Genomic DNA, 20,297 nt, shown 5'->3' on the forward strand with positions numbered 1-20,297 from the left:
AGTTTTAATGACTCCAACCTAAGTGTATGTAAACTTCCGACTTCAACTGTACTATATTTATTCACTCCCATAATCAAACTGTCAAGCTGTCTGCCAGATTGAGCTGGGCTGGTGAGAACATCAGAGGTGGACTGACCCTGCGGCCATGTTGGGTGATGACATCATCCCTGGAATACACAGTGTTCTTATCCTGAGGTGACAGGTCAAACGGTTGGACAGTGCTGCATATGGAGAACACAGAACATATATTTGCTATGTCTTTTGATCTGGCAACAGCTCTAATAACGACATAATCGAAAATACCAAGGAATTATTTAGAAATCCAGTGTTTATTGAGGATGTCAAGAAACAAAAGAACACCAAATTGGTATTCTTGTCACACTCAGACAAACAGGTTCCCTTTTGGTCCTCCATTCTATAGACATTCTATAGAGTTTGGCTCTAATTCTACTTCACAGCATCTTGAATGACATTGCCTCAATAGAGTTTTGATGCATTATCAAACTAACACAAAAGCATTACTGGCATGAGTCATGTTTCTACATCAGCAGTCTAGGTCTGTCCTTTGCGCAGATTCTCTTTCTGAAATTCAAGACTTCCTCCAGCTATAAAGAATACTTCAGCATTTTTACAACTTGACTGACTCCTATGGTTGCAGGATGGCAACCACTCTAATGATGTTGCTGTGCACCACCATCACAAACACCCTACCTCCCTCCTCCACTATCAAACATTTAATGACAAGAAGATAGTAGTACATTACGTTATATCACAATAGTAAAATCTGCCAAGCATGTTGACAGTTGTACAGGTATGTCTACAAAAGTGTTTAGGATTGAGGAATAGAGGAATTTTGGATGCTTCAGTATTAATACTTAAATCTCCTTTATGCCTAGTCTGATGGCAAAGTTACACAATTGCAGTTTAGAAACTACCAGCTGCAGTCTACTGATGGGTAAACATAACTCTACAGTATGATATGCATTGAGCCAGCCCCAGGCACCTCACACGATGATAGATATTTTAATTTGTAGGCCTATTAATGTAGCTGCAAGACTACATATGTTTACATGACTGACAATTACATGTCAAACATTGATGGTGATCATGAATGGTGTCACCTGTTTTAGCAACTACTTTACTTTATTACATTTACGTTTACAGGGACAGTGCACATTAACATTACAACTGTATAAATGTGCCAGTTTTAGCTAGCCGGCTAATTTTCAACTGCTGTCCCTGGGCCAAGTACCATGTAACAACACACTGTAATACAGCATGATGTCATACACTTTGATGTTAGCTGCTGATTGTTTTGCCTTTCAGAATAATGTTACGGTCAATGTCACTATTCGTACATTATTTACACAGTGTTAAAGGCATGTCATGTCAGAATGGTTTATATGTCTGGTATTACTTCAAAACATGGAGCGTCTCTAAGCAACATTTGATTGATGGGTTATAATGGTGCGTAATGACAAGAGGTACAGTATGTGAGGTAAGGTTAGTTATAGGAGCAAGATATAACAACCCCAGCTGGGGGACAGTGCTACAGATTCAGAGATCAGATTCTGTCAGTTCTTCTACAGCCCACTCCCACTACCCTCCACATCATCCACCACGACCGAGCGTTTCCGCATCACAATGTTGTCGATGCTCCTCCGTGCCTGCGGGGGCAGTGTGGCAGGCTTGGTCTGGGGCTGCGTGTGGCAGGGGGCACGGTACTGAGGCAAGCCACTCTTGGTGGTGTCCAGCTCCTCTGGGTCTTCCTCCAGGGCCCTGAGGGCAGCGATCACCTCCCTGTCCGAGGGGCTGAGGGTCAGGCATCCACAGGGACGTCCACTATTACCATTGCTAATACCCTCACCCCCCTCTCGTTCCTCCTCCTCATCTTCCACCGTCATGAAGGAGTCCCCCCACAGGCTCTCACACAGGTCCCGGCCGTGCTGGTACATCTGTGATAGCAAAGAGAAAATCATTGGAGGTGTGGTTTGACATTAGATTCAAACTAAATATATTGGCACATTTGAGCCTTATCTTTTCTTTGTGTTGCAAATTATACCTCTCATTAAGGCACTCATTTTAATTGGGACTATTGATTATGTACCTTTTCAGGGCAATGCCAACCCTGAAAAAACAAAGCCTTTGCAGCAGCTGCCACTCCCACCCCTCTCTCACCCATCCATTAGTGGCCCTCATCATACAGAGAAAGGCTTTTAGAGACACGGGGGAGCAGCACACAAGGTCATGCTTCATCTCTCATCTAAAAGCTAGCTGATTAAGGGAAATACATTTGTTTTTCCCTTCACTTTAAACCAAATTCAGGTTTTAGGGCTAAAAAAAACATAATGAAGTCTAAGCCTACATTTTTCAGAAAAGCTTGAGATTGGAAAAGCTTATTAGTGGAATGGTAGTGACACTGTGGTTCTACACATTTACAGATGTAGGATCTGAATTTGATCACTGAGAATTTTCCTGCACCGCAGGAAATGCCGATTAGCTTTGTGATTTATATAAATTAACTGAAAACCCAATCTAACCCACGATTATATTAACAGTATTACACTTTTCATGTAGCCTATTTTTGGCCAGCTAATAGCTTAACCACAGCTCCAGCAACATTATGGACTAAACATTGAAATCCTGTTGCTGCATTATTATTTTGCTGTGTCAATATAGGTCAAATTAAGATCCTATATCTTTAAGCTCTGATTCTCTGGGGAGTGAGTCATCACCACTTTGTAAGAAGTGCAACCGTTACAACTCTTCTCTCCCCCTCTCTCCTCCCACCCACCTCTCCTCTCCCCCTCTCTCATCCTGTCAGTCTGAGGGATTAGGAGTGAGTGAGTCACTCAGAACATTTAGGAAGCACTGCTATATTGACTGTGTTAGAAGGACAAAGCTGTTGCTGTGCAGCAGAAAGCTACAAGCTGGTCTTATTACTAGCCTCCTCTCCTGGGCCGGCCATAGTCATGTGCCTAACCCTAACCTTACATTTGTTTTCATACATGTTTACAATATAGCCAATATTTTGACTTTGTCGTTGGCCGATCTAGCGGAAATCGCTCAGTTCTGCCTTAAGGAGAAGATTCATCCCAATAAACGTCAACCTGCTGTTAGCGCAACACAGGCTGTCAGTCTGTGTGCATGTTAGTGCAGAGTCACTTCCGACTTCAGACCCAGTCTTTGAGCGGAAAGCGTGAAGAGAGTGTTGGTTTCCTTATTGATGATGTAAATAAGTACATTGCTGTGGCCAGTGAGGCGATATAGAGGAGCCAGCAGAGCTTACATATGATGAGGGAGAAAGCCAGAGAAGAGCCTTGGAGAAGGGCCAGGGGGACGTTTTGATGGTCTGTACGTGTGTGTGCAGTATTGTATGTGCATGGACAAATGTTTTTGTGTGTGTCTAGCTTACGTGTGAATGCAGTATGTGCATGTGTGTGTGTGTGTGTGTGTGTGTGTGTGTGTAGCCTATATGTGATTGCAGTAGCCTACGTGTAAGTGTGTGTGTTTCCGTGTATTTATTTGGAGCCTGCCTGTGCTGTGTACAGTGGCCCTGAGGCAGACTGAAGCGTTGTCAGCTCGATTAGGGAGGACATGTGAATGGGTGAGGTGCAGTTGGCTTCCCAATTCCTTTGTCTGATGAGGAATCAAACTGAACATTCCAGTCTAACCTACAAACTGTCTACCTCAGACTATCTATGTTAAAACAATAGTTTTAACATAGAGTTTTGAACAGCTGAAGATCATTAAAAGAGTCGTCATTAAAATGTCTGAACACAAATGGCTTCCAACCTCATTTGAGTTCCAAAGTCAGTTGCTCTTTTGCAAAGGGTCAAACTAATGTGAGTTGATGTGAGTTGTTTTGTTCAAACATTCTGACTCATCCTTTTGGGGTCTTTTGGAGGTCTCTGTATAGCAGGACCCTCATTATATTCATAACAGCTTAACTTTAATTGAATAGCCTCACAATAATTCCGTTTTTATTTGGTCTATTTGTGGTTCCCACACAAACATACACACACTCCTGTCACCTCTCATCATCACATCTAGCCACTAATTGTGTGTGTGTGTGTGTGTGTGTGTGCGTGTGTGTATGAAAGAGGGGGCTGGTGGGAGGAGCTATAGGAGGACGGGCTCATTGTAATGGCTGGAATGGAATCAATGGAACAGAGTCAAACACGTTGTTTCCATGTGTTTGATGTGTTTTGTACCATTCCATTTATTCCAATCCAGCCATTACAATGAGCCAGTCCTCCTACATCTCCTCCCACAAGCCTCCTCTGGTGTACGTGCACGCTTGTGTGTGACTCTGGGAAGTTCACAGTTGGTCCCAGCTGTGCGCTAGCCCTGGGTCACTCTGCCTCTTTTTATATCCTCTTCTGTCCTGTGGAGCAGTACAGAGCAGAGCCCAGGGGCGGACTGGCCATCTGGCATTCTAGGCAAATGCCAGATAGGCTGGACCATTTTTAGAACAGTGGGCCTGTCTAACTTGGATTATTTGTGCAAAATGATCATTATCTGGCTAATAATGGCGGCCTCAAGGGAAGAAATGGGCCGATGTGAGGGCCTCGAATAAAAAAATGGGGCGGTGTGGGGGCATCAAGGGAAAAAAATGCCAGGTTTGTTAGAAATGCCAGGGACGATATCTGGTCCCAGTCCGCCCCTGGCAGAGCCCCGCCTTTTATTCCACTGAGCCAGGCTCTGTGTCCTTAACCCCTCACTGACCACTGAGACCAGCAGTACCAGTACAACTAACACTGACTCAGCTATACTACCCATGATTCTTAGCTATCCTAGCCTTGCGTGCCAGGCTTCTATATGTTCCTACAGCTCTATCATAAGAGACAGAGTTGGAGAAAAAGACTAGGATGGTCCTTTACTTCCTCAAAGAAATGAATCACTGACTCTAAATATCTCTTTTCGAAATCAAAACTTGTCTTCTAAGGTTAAAACACAGCTCAACACAGCATTACATCCAACTCAACATGACTACCGCCCATGAGACTGGCAGCTGCCCTCCAAACAACAGCCTACCTGCTGATACGGCACACAGTTCCCAGTGCAGTTCTGTCCTCTGGGGTCTCTGGCCCAGTTACGAGCACAGGTCATGTCCATCCTGCAGGCCTCATACCTGAAGAAAAATGTTATGTTGCAATGACCAGATGACAGATCAACATTTGATACTGCTGGATGATGTGATGTGGTTAGTGCAGAGCCTTCAGTACAGTTTACATCGGGGATCCTAGGTTATTGTAGTGAGCTCACCAGTCACGGCAGAAGCTGTGGCACAGTGGCACGGCCTGCATGGAGGACTGGTGGCGAGAGTGAGGCCAGCGGGCTGCATCAGGGGAACAACGGTAGAAACAGGTCACACGCTTCAGGAAGCCCTCACACCTGGAAATAGAGATGGATGAGAGAGAGAGAGAGAGAGGGTCAACCACAGCATATAACTCTCTCTTTGCTCCAGCCGTGCAATGCTTTTGTCTCTGTTGGCTATTGGCTTTGATGTGATAGATTGAAAATATTGGTTATATCAGCAAGTCATTATCAAATGCTGTTCTAAATCTCAGACTTACGTCGGACTCAGTTTCCCACACTTGTCCCAGGGGCCGTTCTTCTCACTGGTTGTGGGATTAAGATCCTGGATGTCATCCTCTGAACAACATGCATCTGATGAGAGAACATATATGGAGAGATTATGACCATGGGGTGTGGGGAGACACCTCATCTCATAGGAGGACTGAGGATTTAGATAGCAAACTTCCAACAGCAGTTTTCTGTCATTATCATGGTTTGACAGTGCATGTTGTGGTCTTTAAAAAGCACAGTGCTCTCACTCACTCTCAGCATAGATTGTGCACTCTTTCAGGTGCGGTTCCTGGCTGGGCGTGGCCTTCAGTCTACCGTCCTGTAGACACGCCCCCTCCGAACACAAAATGCGACCAATCAGGGCAGCTGCTAAATATGCACAGACCAATGGCAGGGAGTTTGACGTGATAGCCATTTCTTCAACCTGCGATACGTTCAGCTAGCTGGCTTTAATCAGGACCTTGGACAGCGGAGCGGGAGATAAACGGGTTCAGTGAACCATAAAATATAAAGACCCGTTTTTTAAATAATGTGACATTTGAATGTTTCCCTATTGCCTATAGCACTAAAGAGAATGTTTCCATCAAAAAGGGAGTAAGATCAACCACCATTGATCAAACACTGTCTAGTCTGTCCATAACAAAGTTTGTATTCAATGACGTACCTTGGAGCATCTAGCCTAATTAAGGAGGTTCAAAGATTGGTGTGATGTATGACACAGCCTGTCAAATATTAGGCTATAGCCTCTCTAGTCATTGGATAACGCTAAGCATGCATAACAATAACTGATTAAATCCTAAATATGATATTTTCTTATGAACTTCCGTTTAAGTATTTCATAGAAAATGAGTTACAGACATGTTTAACACATTTCAGAGTTTGATAATCGCTTTGTTAGGTGTATAACAATGTAGGCTACTTATTGTAGGTCGTCTGTATGTAGGCTACTTGAGAATATCAGCTACAAACATACAAATGACTGACTTTCTTACAGTAAAACGATGACCATACCTGACAAACTAAACTATCAACTAATAACTATCAACTAATAATAATAATTGACGACAAAATAATTAAGACTTGAACAAATGCAAAGACAGGCTACTGTAAAACCATGTTTGATTAGCTTTAAACAAAATAACGGAAATGAAAATATTTCACACCACAACATCCCAACTGCGTAGTTTGCAATCTGTGTCTATTTGTTTATTTTCCACTATCAACTAAAATACTTTACTCCTCGCGTGCCTTAGCCTACCTGTCGGTGGGAGAAACCGTTTTCCGATTGATTCTGCTTGGTCTTGTGCGACTTGTCTCCTCAGCTTTGGAATCGTCGTCGAATCAGCACCACTCCACGCAGCTCTTCCTCCAGGCTCCCTGCTTGTTATGATCTCTTCTTCCCAGGGGCAGCACGACAGTTTCTCACTGGTTTAACTGAAGGACATCTAAGCCCCTGGCCACCTCCTCCCCCTCCACCTTCTCCGACCTCCCCCTTGCTGGTAATCCATATCACACAAACACACACACACACAGACACACACACACACAATCATTTGCATCATAGAAATGAGAAAGATATGTGTGGAGGTATTCCCATCCATTATTGTACCATGTAATATGATGACCTTTAAATTATTTGGCCTGAGCATATTATGTTCAGCTACTGTCATTCTGTATCAAAGGTACAGTCATTCTGTATCAAAGGTACTGTCATTCTGTATCAAAGGTACTGTCATTCTGTGTCAAAGGTACTGTCATTCTGTATCAAAGGTACTGTCATTCTGTATCAAAGGTACTGTCATTCTGTATCAAAGGTACTGTCATTCTGTATCAAAGGTACTGTCATTCTGTATCAAAGGTACTATCATTCTGTATCAAGCACCAGTTTACTGAAAAACACTAGTATATGGTTGTCAGTGGATTAATCAAATTGATTGGGTCCTAAATGAACAAGTTGGCGCTCCATTGTCCTTGGTATAAGTGCATCCTCCTCAAGTGCTGAGTCACCTGTCCTCCCCTCCTCCCACAAACCCAGAGGTCAGGGCTTTGTCTGAAGGGGAGGTGAGGGATGAGATTTGATACTGTATGATATGCTGAGGGCCTGGAATACATCTCCCTGCTGACAACCATTGCCCCACAAATAACTTAAATCTGCCACTTGCAGCAAAATCCGCACTCCATTTATTTTTCCAATGAGGCATACATTTGTTTCAATGTTTGTTTCAATGTTTGGGCCTGTGTGACCTACTGTATGTTGGTGAAGATAGAGATCTAAACAAACGCTTTGCCCAGTGCTCATCCTGTCCTGTAATCTCTCTCCCCCTCAGACCCGGGGTGCCAACTAATCCCTGCCTCAGACTCCCTGTGTCGTCTCAAGCCTTTTGGCCTCATCACAGCAGATGAAGTTCCTTGTGGCCTAGATACGATTGCCTAAAACCAAGACCCTGAAATGATATGACAATAAGATATGACAATAAGATATGACAATAAGATATGACAATAAGATAATGACATTCTGATCCATTGACATTAATTGGGTTTGGTAGCATTGGTGTGCAATACCTTGAGTCTTATATAAGTCCATTATATTCATAGAAGCTTAATGGAGCAATAACATATAGTAGACCTACAGAATGCCTAGATTCATATCATCCTATTGGCAGGATGGGGATTCTACACATTGGCCTCAAATGGGCCCAAATTTACCAGACAGTTTCATAATCAGGGGCTGTTCAAAATGCACTTATTTTAGAGGATGAGGGGGCGAGAAGCAGACAGAAACAATTTCCATTTGGCAATTAGAAGGCGAAGAATGATATCCTTTGTGTGGGAGCTACTCAGGGACCAATGAAATGAGGGACAGAGAATAGCTGTGAACTGTTGTTTTTAATTAACCACGGGGTCACTGGTAACCGGGCCTAGAGTTGGCAAACGGTGTAACCATCCTTATCCTCTCGCTAATTGCAAGACATTCTTTGCTTTGATCCACTGACCCATTTCTTTGGATTTTGTTTTTCGGATTGACTTAAGAGTGGTGGACAACTAAAGAGGAAGACAACTCAAAATACTGATCTCATAGTCCCCTTTTTGAATCTCCAAACAAAGCAGAAATATGAGTGTAGTCTGTGCTGCTTTGCAGAGGCTGTGTAGTGTGGTTACGTAAGCTAAGAGAGGCCACACACAACCTGCTCTCTCATGCAATGACAAGTGAAATACAGACTGATTGGAATTCCAGGCCAACAGAATGTGGCCTGAGTATTACTTCATCCAGACTGGACCCTAGAAATGATCTGAAAAATATTCTGTGAAGTTACAGAATATTGATAGCATTGCATACTTTATATTATTAAAAAAAGAAAACTACAACTCTTTACATAAGATAACAATGGGAAAATAGGCTCAATCTAGGCTCAATCTCTACTAGATGATGACTTCTCATTGAGAGGTACGAATTGATTCTAGTGGTAGATGACTTTGTGTTGACATTAAGTCTAAAAAGCGTCTTGGCTGTGTTGTAGGCTATACTCTCAAATAAAGGTCACAACAACCTGGGTGCTTTCATGTCACCATGTTTCATTAAGGTGTGTTGGGTGTGATGAAAATAGAGAGAGAGACAGAGAGTGTGTGTGTGTGTGTGTGTGTGTGTGTGTCAGTTGGTAGAGCATGACGCTTGGGGTTGTGGGTTCGATTCCCATAGGGGACCAGTACAAAGAAAGTATGAAAATGTATGCACTCACTACTGTAAGTCACTCTGTATAAAAGCGTCTGCTAAATGACTAAAATGTTTAAAACATTGTGTGTGTGTGTGTGTGTGCCTGCATGCGTCCATGACTGTGTGTGTTCGCTACGTGAAAAAGAGAGAGGATGCTGGATGCTGTGATAAATTATAATCCATCAAGTGAGAGTTTTGTCAATATTTAAAGCCTAAATTACATAAATCATAGTCGGACACCATGTTTCTTAAAGGTAGTTTTATATGCCAGTAAGCACAGTTCTTCTGTCTCTGGCTTTACATATGTCCTTTGGATGAATGGACTTGATTACTGTGCCTTCTTTCCATTTCAAGAGTCCCATTAGTGTCAGTAATCTTCAGGGTTTTAGCCATGTTTATAGTATAAAACATGCAGGGCCCATCTGAGTCTAAAAACTGTTTTGCACTCAGCTGGTTTTCTGACATGCAGAGGGGAAATATTAGTGGTGGAAAAAGTAGAAAAACTAAATCTTATGAAATATGAGATGAGAAATTTCAGACACATCCGTTTAAAGCCCAACTGAAGCATTCTCCAATGGCAAGACCCCCACCCTGTGGTTCTACTATGTCATTACACTTTGTAGGGTTATTCTCAGCCAGATGGCCTTTTCAAAAACACCCGAGGTCAATCAGGCCTACATCAAAAACATCAAAAACGAACCGTAAAATAGTACACTAAAATGTCATGTTCAATAGTAAAAAAAACAGTATTATTATTCATCCATGTAGTCTATTGGGGAAAAAAATTGAAAATTAGGAGAGGCACTTTTTAAAGGGTTCAGTATAACGTGGAAATGCATTGCTGTGTTAGTGCTCCCCACGAATTGGGAAGAGGCGCCCCGGGGTGCAATCCTCCATCCCCGCTGGAAGTGGGCGTCAGTTGCAACGATGGACTGTGAAAATGTGTGATCAATGTCTGCTCTCGGTGGTGGCTGAAAGTTTGTGGAGTATCTGGACTGAAACAATTCTTTCTTAGAGGCCTACCGGATTAGTAGCCCACCTGGCTAACTTGTAGACAAACACCTGTTCAGGACGGATGTGCTTCTAAAGCCGCGTTAGTGTCATGTCAGAGCGATCGGAGGAATGACTTGTTTAGTTCGGAGGAACGACTTGGAGCGTTCACATGCTCGGGGCTCGGAAGGAACGCAAGAACCAGTCTCGCGATTGACAGCAGAAATCGCGGCCATGTTTGTTGCATTTTTTTGTGGTGCATGACGTCAGAGTTCAGCATGTGGGAAAGATCGCAGTCCAGACATCATACCATCATAAACCTGCATTTTTACCAGTTAGAATAATATTTTTACGAGTTCCCGACATGATTTGAACGCAGCATAACTAACCCATTGTCTTATGTCAGATGGCGTCACTCCAATGCAACGCTTGTCCCTCAACCGATAACATGCTGCATTCAAGACAACTCAGAACCCGGAAGTTCAGAGTTTCCGAGTTGTCTTGAAAGCACCATTTGTGCAGGTGAACTCAACACTTTATCTGATGTAAAACAATACTTCTAACCTTCTTGTCGCATTCAAGACAACTCGCCTCGGAACTCGGAAATAGGAAGTACTACACTGCGCACATTTTTACTAGTAGGTTACGAGTTTCCAAGTTGTCTTGAACTCTGCATCTGTTTCATTGCTCTAATATCTGCAGTGTTTTGTTCACATGTCATGATATGTAAAATCCTCCAAATTAGCTAAGCACCCTGACCTACTGCGTTAACAGGATTGGTGACAGATAAGCCCGTGCTTGGACATGTACAATTGCCATCGGCTCCTTAGTAAAGGATCGAAAGGTTTTAACTGTATTATAGAGTCCTGCCATGCCAAAGAGGTGCCATCCATTCATCTATTTTCCTAAGAAAAGTCCCACACAGCATTATACTGCCTCTAACCCCAATACCTAAATCAGGACCATGGACAGTGCCACAGCCTTCCGAAAGAGCCTGTGACCTAACAACAGCAGGTCATGCCAATCTAGCTCTGTTGGGCCAAGCCTTAATTACTCAACTTTCTGTCTACAACAGAGCATATTTTTTAATTTTTTACATTTCAGTCATTTAGCAGACGCTCTTATCCAGAGCGACTTACAGTTAGTGAGTGCATACATTTTCTTTCATACTGGCCCCCCATGGGAATCGAACCCACAACCCTGGCGTTGCAAGCGCCATGCTCTACCAACTTAGCTACACGGGGCCATATCATATGGTTACGTGGATGAAGTTTGTTTTCAATATTTTTCTTAATCTGTATAAACGAGAGGGGGAGAGTAAGGCTTTTTCATTTCTTCTTTTGGCATCCATCCAGCCTATGACTTGGCTGGGGGAGGCGGTAGACATTTTACGCTATCCAAGAGGATATTTTTTCATTTCCATTCCGTGACAGACAGGCTCAGAGAAAGATGGAGCGATAAACAGCGAGAAATAATCAATGAGTAATGATCAGATTTGATTTTGACAGAGGTGCACTGCACACACACACACACACACACACACACACACACACACACACACACACACTCGCTCTCTCTCTCTCTCTCTCTCTCTCTCTCTCTATTTTCATCACAACCAACACACCTTAATGCTTACAGAAACGTGGTGACATTTAAGCACCCAGAGTGTTGTGACCTTTATTTGAGAGTATAGCTCCAGAGTGAAGGGAAGAGACACTGAGTGTACAAAACATTAGGAACACCTGCTCTTTCCATGACATAGACTGACCAGGTGAATCCAGGTGAAAGCTATGATCGCTTGTCGATGTCACCACTTTAATCAGTGTAGATGAAGGGGAGGACACAGGTTAAAGAAGGATTTTAAAACCTTGAGACAATTGAGACATGGATTGTGTTTGTGTGCCATTCAGAGGGTCAATGGGCAAGACAAAATAATGATGTGCCTTTGAACGGGGTATAGTAGTAGGTGCCAGGCACAACGGTTTGAGTGTTTCAAGAACTGCAACGCTGCTGGGTTTTTCACGCTCAACAGTTTCCTGTGTGTATCTAGAATGGTCCAACACCCAAAGGACATCCAGCTAACTTGACACAACTGTGGGAAGCATTGGAGTCAACATGAGCCAGCATCCCTGTGGAATGATTTCGACAGCTTGTAGAGTCCGTGCCCCGACGAATTGAGGCTGTGGGAGTGCAACTCAACAGTAGGAAGGTGTTCCTAATGTTTTGTATACTCAGTGTAGATTGCATGAGACACTATGCAGACAGATTCATGTTTGTATTACAAGCAGTCTCCGCACTCCGTCTCGTCTCCTGTAGATGGATGGGAGGGGAGCGTCCTCTCGTAAGGCCCTGTTTGCCCCATAACTCTACCTTTACAATGACACCTCAGAGGGAACAGATCAATACACCGCACTGACCTCCCCCTCTCTGTTCTCTCTGCAGCGCGACCAGCCGTATGCATGCTGATCACACTTTGTTTTGGCATTCATCATCATTCACTGTTGAAGATGAGGGGTGTGCTGTAACCACTGTTAGTTTTGCTTTCTAATTAAATTAGTGGAACCGGAAAAAACCTAGCCCAACAGAAACCTGAGAAAGACTTCTTGGGATGGAATACCCATGTGGCCTATGTTCAGTGGGTCAGTGGGGCATTACCACTTTAAGCCTGTTACTGAAGCGGTATACTGTTTTAGCTGTATACTGTTTTTCTCACGCCCACACATGCTCTCAAACAGATTCACACACGACCCTCTGCTTCTATTTAATAGGCTTAGCTGGACAGGAACAGTGTGAGTGTAAAGCCTACATGTATGTGTGTGAGTGTGACAGGAGGTGTCCAGGGAGACTCTAACTCCAGCTGTCTCTGTGGTCATCAAATCAACAGAGGAGTAGTAGATCCTATATACTCACATGCTGTGCATCACATCCATTCTGATCCCCATTTTTCTCTCACACTCACAGTGCCTGCAGAGCCACTTGGCAATAGTGCTAAACATTGTTTTCTACTCCACAGCGACACACACACACACACACACACACACACACACACAAAGGCTGCACTAAGACTTTCATCCATTTCAACTTGCTCTCTGAAAGCACTTTCCTCTAATAAGCTTTGCTGTGTCTGTCTTTGTTGTTGCCTTTTATCTTTGGTCTATTGTGTACTGCTATGAATTATACATGAAAAATCGTTTTTCTTTAGAAGTTGGCTTAAAAGAGTGACAGGAAGTCCCATTGAGTTGAAAAAAAAATAAAGATTATAAGACCCCAACTTGACCAGGGCAAATCCTGCCTTGAAATCCCCTGTCAGTCGCGAACATGGACTAATTTACCTGGAGCTCTAATACAGTTGTCTGGACCATATGGGTTTACAGTTACCGTCTGCTGTTGTTTCTCACAGTTACAGTAAAAAGAGGGACTCTGATCCAGGAGAATATCTAGGTGCCCAAAAGAAAGGAGCCATGCCATGGTCATTAGGGCAGGCTGTTCCCTCAGTCCCTGGCTGGTTGGTTGTGAGCCATTTGAGATGTGTGTGTGTGTGTGTGTGTCTGTGTGTGTGTGTGTGTGTGTGTGTGTGTGTGTGACTCAGACACAGACACGCTGACCACACGGATTACCCACCATGCCTTCTGCCATCGTCTAGTAATGACGTCATCTTGTTAGTTCTTGGGTGGGGGTTGGGGGGATATTGTTATGCTTGAGTGGGGGGGGGCATGTGCGTGTGAGAGAGAGAAAGAGACAGAGAGAGAGAGAGAGAGAGAGAGAGAGAGAGAGAGAGAGAGAGAGAGAGAGAACAAGTGTTAGACAGACAGACAGACAGACATCTAGACAGAGAACAGATAGGATACTGTCTGTTGTGATGTCTAACACTGTGACTTTGATATGTTATTGACTCTATGATGGGGGCAGTGCCATCTGCAATTGCGTAATACAAAGCAGGCCAATCCAGATCTGACTGTACCTCCATGAACAATAACTGAAAGACTGCCTAAAGACTGGTTTACATTAAACTGCCTGCTCCTTTTATTGCCTCATGGATTTCCTATGTAAAATATATTGTCAGTCGCTGATGCAAAACCTTGTTGTCAGGGCAGAAAGGACCATGGTGACTTTGTCACATGAGTAAAAGCTGCTGAAGTGTGCTAAAGTAAACAAATAAGCAAATAGTGGTAGGGGCGATCGGGAATTCAACACCATTGTAGTGGACAGCGGCGGAATTGGATTTGTGAAATTCAGCAACCCCTAAGGTGCAGATACTCCTCACTGGGAGAAGGCCAGCATGGGTCCACTCAATGCCGTTCAAATAGGCGCGACAACGTTGCTGCACTGTCACATGTCACCACAGGGTGGCAGTGGCACACTTGGGATTTATTACAGTGAACCTTGTCTTATTTACCAGACTCATGGCCCTCCACAGCAGCTGTGTGATGAAGCTATAGTTCACCACCTCTTCAAAATGTAATACAATGAGACTACACATTAAGAATAATCGGATTGAGTTAGAACAGTCTGGTCTAAAATGACAGTGGTCTGGGAAAGGCAAGGAAAATAGAAACAAATAAACAGGTTCCCATGGCAATGGATGGTTCAGAGAGGAAGAGGGAAAAATAACTGGCAACATCAGTTGTGTTTTTTATCTCTGTCTGTTCTCCTCTCCTCCCTCTCATCCCATTGTTTATGTGATTTTTACACTCCTCATGCCTTGGCATTGGAACAAGCCTCCTGTGTGTTTGAATGTGTTCTCTGAAGCCAAGAGCCATGTCTGTTTCCTCTTAATGATGATCCTCTGGGGAGTCTCTTTCCACGCAGGCGGTCTGTGTGCGTGTGTGTGTGTGTGTGTGTGTGTGCTTGACCCACTTCTTTACTAGGAGAGTGGGAGAGGGATACATTATGGTTAACATTATAATAATGAAAACAGATATTTAGACAAGCTAGAGCTTTTTTCTCACACACACACACACACACACACACACACACACACACACACACACACACACACACACACACACACACACACACACACATACACACTTAGAAGGGCTATGTCATCTTAGGTCAAAGGCATTTGATAGGGTGAAGATCATCTCAGTCGGTAATGCTTCTTTACACAGCGGTTTGTGTGGTATTGTCCTTGTATTTCATAAAATTGTATGCCATAAAACTGTCTGTTACAGTAATACCCTAGATTTTAGAGCACCAAGAAGAGAGCACTCTGGAGCACTAAGTGACAGCTTTACGGTTGTCTTTGGTAATGGATGGTTTGTCTTCTGGCTGAGTGGGAAGGGGAAAGGACTTTGAACCGGAATGCATCTCTCATTTTCCATCTGTGCTCCCCTATCGGTGTGTGTGTGTGTGTGTGTGTGTGTGTGTGTGTGTGCGGGCGTGTGTGTATGTGTGCTTGTACAAGCGTGCGTGTGTATGACATGACAGGTGTCTTAGGATGTGCACTGCTTCAGTTTGTTACATCACACCAGGCTGAGGTTGCCTCTCCTCACCCCTGACCTAATCAACCACCAATCCATGTGTTTTGTAGTCAGTGCCCCTTGCTAGTGGGCATAGGGGCGTGAACATCCCTTGATAATCTACACAGTGTGTATGCTTTCCCAGAACTGTGCTTTAGTAAAAACCTCTGGTCTCCATCCAATCTCTCAATTAAACATTTATGCCATTTTGCCATCATACCACCACATTCAGATACACTTTTAAAAGGAGAAAAAGGGGTATTTGGGTGAGCTGTGGAGTGTGAATAGTAGGTGCTGAGGATGAGCCGAGGAGAAGGAATGACAATGATCAGACCGTTTACTGTACCTGGACTACTTCCCCCTGAAAATAAACCCTCTCCTCTGCTGACCATGTGGGGTCTAGTTCAGCGCTAACCTTCGCACAGAAGAAGTAGAAAAATCCAAAGGAATACAAAACTTTTTTTTTCTACAGTGCATTCAGAAAGTATTCAGACTCCTTCACTTTTTCCACATTTTGTTACGTTACAGCCTTATTCTAAAATGTATTAAATAGTTTTTTCCCCTCATCAATCTACACACAATACCCTATAATGACAAAGCAAAAACAAGATTTCAGAAATGTACATATCGTTAAAAAAAATATATTTCCCTTTATTACTTTCCAACCCCACCCCCCCTTCCCTAATTGGAGTAAACTAGTGAACAACAATGCTTAGGCCTCTACTTCCAGCTTATACATACTATATATATTTTACGGACACAGTCAATTTTACAATAATTATATTTTGTTTGTTTTTACTCCTGAACTTCCTCTACCCTCAACCTCTCCGATCATTTTCATGATGTCCTTCCGGTTTGCTTCTATATGCCATATCTTTCTAACTTTCACAAAAGCTCTCAACCTATAACCTATATACTTATTATGGACACATTATGCTTTACATTATTAGTTATCTTGTTGTTATTAGTTGTTGTTAGTTGTTATTAGTCCCATCCTTCAACTTCATTCAACACCACCCATCTATCTCTTAACACCATCCATATTGGATTAATATTTGCCATATATTTTTTCAACTGTACTGTGATGTTTTACAAAAGTTCTGAACCTTTCTATTCTCATTGTTTCTACAGTTTGTGAATTCAAAATAAACATCTTTGCTAAAAGTATTATTATATTATTGACTATGACTTTTCAGATCACCCAGTAATGCTATCTGCAGGGTTAGCTCCAGGTAAATATTGCAATCCTTTAGCCATTCCTGGACCTGTGTCCAAAAACAAGCTACAAATGGACAGTACCAAAACAAAATATCTAATGATTCTGTCTCTTCGCAGCAAAATCTGCAGAGCTGGGAAGATTGTATCCCCCATATAAATAACATTATATTGGTAGAAATAATTTTATATAATAATTTAAATTGAAAAATTATAAGTTTTGAATCCGGCGTCGTTTTGCGCATTAGTTCATAAACACTATGCCATGGAATCGGTACGTCAACCAATTATGTTCTTTAATGCAAGGCCGACAAACAAGTTCCTTACTTTTTCCCCCTTCCACTTTCCTCCTTAGCCAAATGCATTTAAACTCAGTTTTTCACAATTCCTGACATTTAATCCTAGTAAAAGTTCCCTGTCTTAGGTCAGATAGGATCATCACTTTATTTTAAGAATATGAAATGTCAGAATAATAGTAGAGAGAATGATATATTTCAGCTTTTATTTCTTTCATCACATTCCCAGTGGGTCAGAAGTTTACATACACTCAATTAGTATTTGGTAGCATTGCCTTTAAATTGTTTAACTTGGGTCAAACGTTTCGGGTAGCCTTCCACAAGCTTCCCACAATAAGTTGGGTGAATTTTGGCCCATTCCTCCTGACAGAGCTGGTGTGACGGAGTCAGGTTTGTAGGCCTCCTTGGCAAATGTTCTATAGGATTGAGGTCAGGGCTTTGTGATGGCCACTCCAATACCTTGACATTGTTGTCCTTAAGCCATTTTGCCACAACTTTGGAAGTATGCTTGGGGTCATTGTCCATTTGGAAGACCCATTTGCGACCCAGCTTTAACTTCCTGACTGATGTCTTGAGATGTTGCTTCAATATATCCACATAATTTTCCTTCCTCGTGATGCCATCTATTATGTGAAGTGCACCAGTCCCTCCTGCAGCAAAACACCCCACAGCATGATGCTGCCACCCCCGTGCTTCACGGTTGGGATGGTGTTCTTCGGCTTGCAAGCAGCCCCCTTTTTTCTCCAAACATAATGATGATCATTATGGCCAAATAGTTCTATTTTTGTTTCATCAGACCAGAGGACATTTCTCCAAAAAGTACGATCTTTGTCCCCATGTGCAGTTGCAAACCGTAGTCTGGCATTTTTATGGCGGTTTTGGAGCAGTGGCTTCTTCCTTGCTGAGTGGCCTTTCAGGTTATATCGGTATAGGACTTGTTTTACTGTGGATATAGATACTTTTGTACCTGAATCCTCCAGCATCTTCACAAGGTCCTTTGCTGTTGTACTGGGATTGATTTGCACTTTTCACACCAAAGTACGTTCATCTCTAGGAGACATAACGCGTCTCCTTCCTGAGCGGTATGATGGCTGCGTGGTCCCATGGTGTTTATACTTGCGTACTATTGTTTGTACAGATGAACGTGGTATCTTCAGGCGTTTGGAAATTGCTCCCAAGGATGAACCAGACTTGTGGAGGTCTACAAAAACAATTCTGATTCATTTTGATTTTCCCATGATGTCAAGCAAAGAGGCACTGAGTTTGAAGGTAGGTCTTGAGATACATCCACAGGTACACCTCCAATATACTCAAATGATGATCAGAAGCTTCTAAAGCCATAACATCATTTTCTGGAATTTTCCAAGCTGTTTAAAGGCACAGTCAATTTGTAAACAATTGTTGGAAAAATTACAAAGTAGATATCCTAACCGACTTGCCAAAACTATAGTTTGTTAACAAGAAATTTGTGGAGTGGTTGAAAAACGAGTTTTAATGATTCCAACCTAAGTGTATGTAAACTTCCGACTTCAACTATATATATTGTCAAAGAAGTGTGGATCATCATAATTTGGTCCGTAAAGGTTAATGAGCCATATCTGTTTATGGTCCAATAACATATTTAAAATAATCCATCTACTTTGCGCTGTTTGGACAATTTGCAAATTCGGATCGAAATTACTGTTAATTAATATCAGCACCCCTTTTGAGTTTCTTTGCCCATGGGAGAAGTATATTTCACACAATTTCCACACAACTTCATTCATCTAGAATTGTTGAATGAGTTTCCTGTAAACAATAGATATTATATTCCTTCTCTTTGAGCCATGTAAACATTGTTCTTCTTTTGTTATTATCTGCAAAGCCATTACAATTATAACTGGCTATATTTATTTCACCCCATACCATAATGAGATACAAGTTTCAAATCTATTTATCATTATATATGTTTGTAAATTTACCAATAAAAAATACAATAGTTATTGAGTGTCCATACAGTGAGGGAAAAAAGTATATGATCCCCTGCTGATTTTGTATGTTTGCCCACTGACAAAGACATGATCAGTCTATAATTTTAATGGTAGGTTTATTTGAACAGTGAGAGACAGAATAACAACAAAAAAATCCAGAGAAACGCATGTCAAAAATGTTATAAATTGATTTGCATTTTAATGAGGGAAATAAGTATTTGACCCTTCTTCAAAACATTACTTAGTACTTGGTGGCAAAACCCTTGTTGGCAATCACAGAGGTCAGACGTTTCTTGTAGTTGGCCACCAGGTTTACACACATCTCAGGAGGGATTTTGTCCCACTCCTCTTTGCAGATCTTCTCCAAGTCATTAAGGTTTCGAGGCTGACGTTTGGCAAATCGAACCTTCAGCTCCCTCCACGTTTGGCTAATCGAACCTTCAGCTCCCTCCTTTTCTATGGGATTAAGGTCTGGAGTCTGGCTAGGCCACTCCAGGACCTTAATGTGCTTCTTCTTGAGCCACTCCTTTGTTGCCTTGGCCGTGTGTTTTGGGTCATTGTCATGCTGGAATACCCATCCACGACCCATTTTCAATGCCCTGGCTGAGGGAAGGATGTCTCACCCAAGATTTGACGGTAAATGGCCCCATCCATCGTCCCTTTGATGCGGTGAAGTTGTCCTGTCCCCTTAGTAGAAAAACACCCCCAAAGCATAATGTTTCCACCTCCATGTTTGACGGTGGGGATGGTGTTCTTGGGGTCATAGGCAGCATTCCTCCTCCTCCAAACACAGCGAGTTGAGTTGATGCCAAAGAGCTCCATTTTGGTCTCATCTGACCACAACACCTTCACCCAGTTCTCCTCTGAATCATTCAGATGTTCATTGGCAAACTTCAGACGGGCATGTATATGTGCTTTCTTGAGCAGGGGGACCTTGCGGGCGCTGCAGGATTTCAGTCCTTTACGGCGTAGTGTGTGTTTCTTCCATTTGCGAATAATTGCACCAACTGTTGTCACCTTCTCACCAAGCGGCTTGGCGATGGTCTTGTAGCCCATTCCA

General features: G+C 42.7%; 1 protein-coding gene across 1 annotated transcript; it reads right to left on the reverse strand.

Annotated features, from left to right (window-relative positions):
* Positions 1-310: 310 nt before the first annotated feature.
* Positions 311-7,005, reverse strand: LOC121569451 (riboflavin-binding protein-like). Its single transcript, XM_041880426.2, has 6 exons — positions 6,851-7,005; positions 5,845-6,052; positions 5,580-5,673; positions 5,269-5,397; positions 5,038-5,134; positions 311-1,955 (listed from the first exon to the last, which is right to left on the reverse strand). The coding sequence occupies exons 2-6, from the start codon at positions 6,005-6,007 to the stop codon at positions 1,584-1,586; spliced, it is 855 nt and encodes a 284-aa protein (XP_041736360.1). The 5' UTR covers positions 6,008-6,052; positions 6,851-7,005; the 3' UTR covers positions 311-1,583.
* Positions 7,006-20,297: the final 13,292 nt, after the last annotated feature.

The sequence above is a fragment of the Coregonus clupeaformis genome, chromosome 7, assembly GCF_020615455.1.
Source record: "Coregonus clupeaformis isolate EN_2021a chromosome 7, ASM2061545v1, whole genome shotgun sequence".
Lineage (NCBI taxonomy): Eukaryota > Metazoa > Chordata > Actinopteri > Salmoniformes > Salmonidae > Coregonus > Coregonus clupeaformis.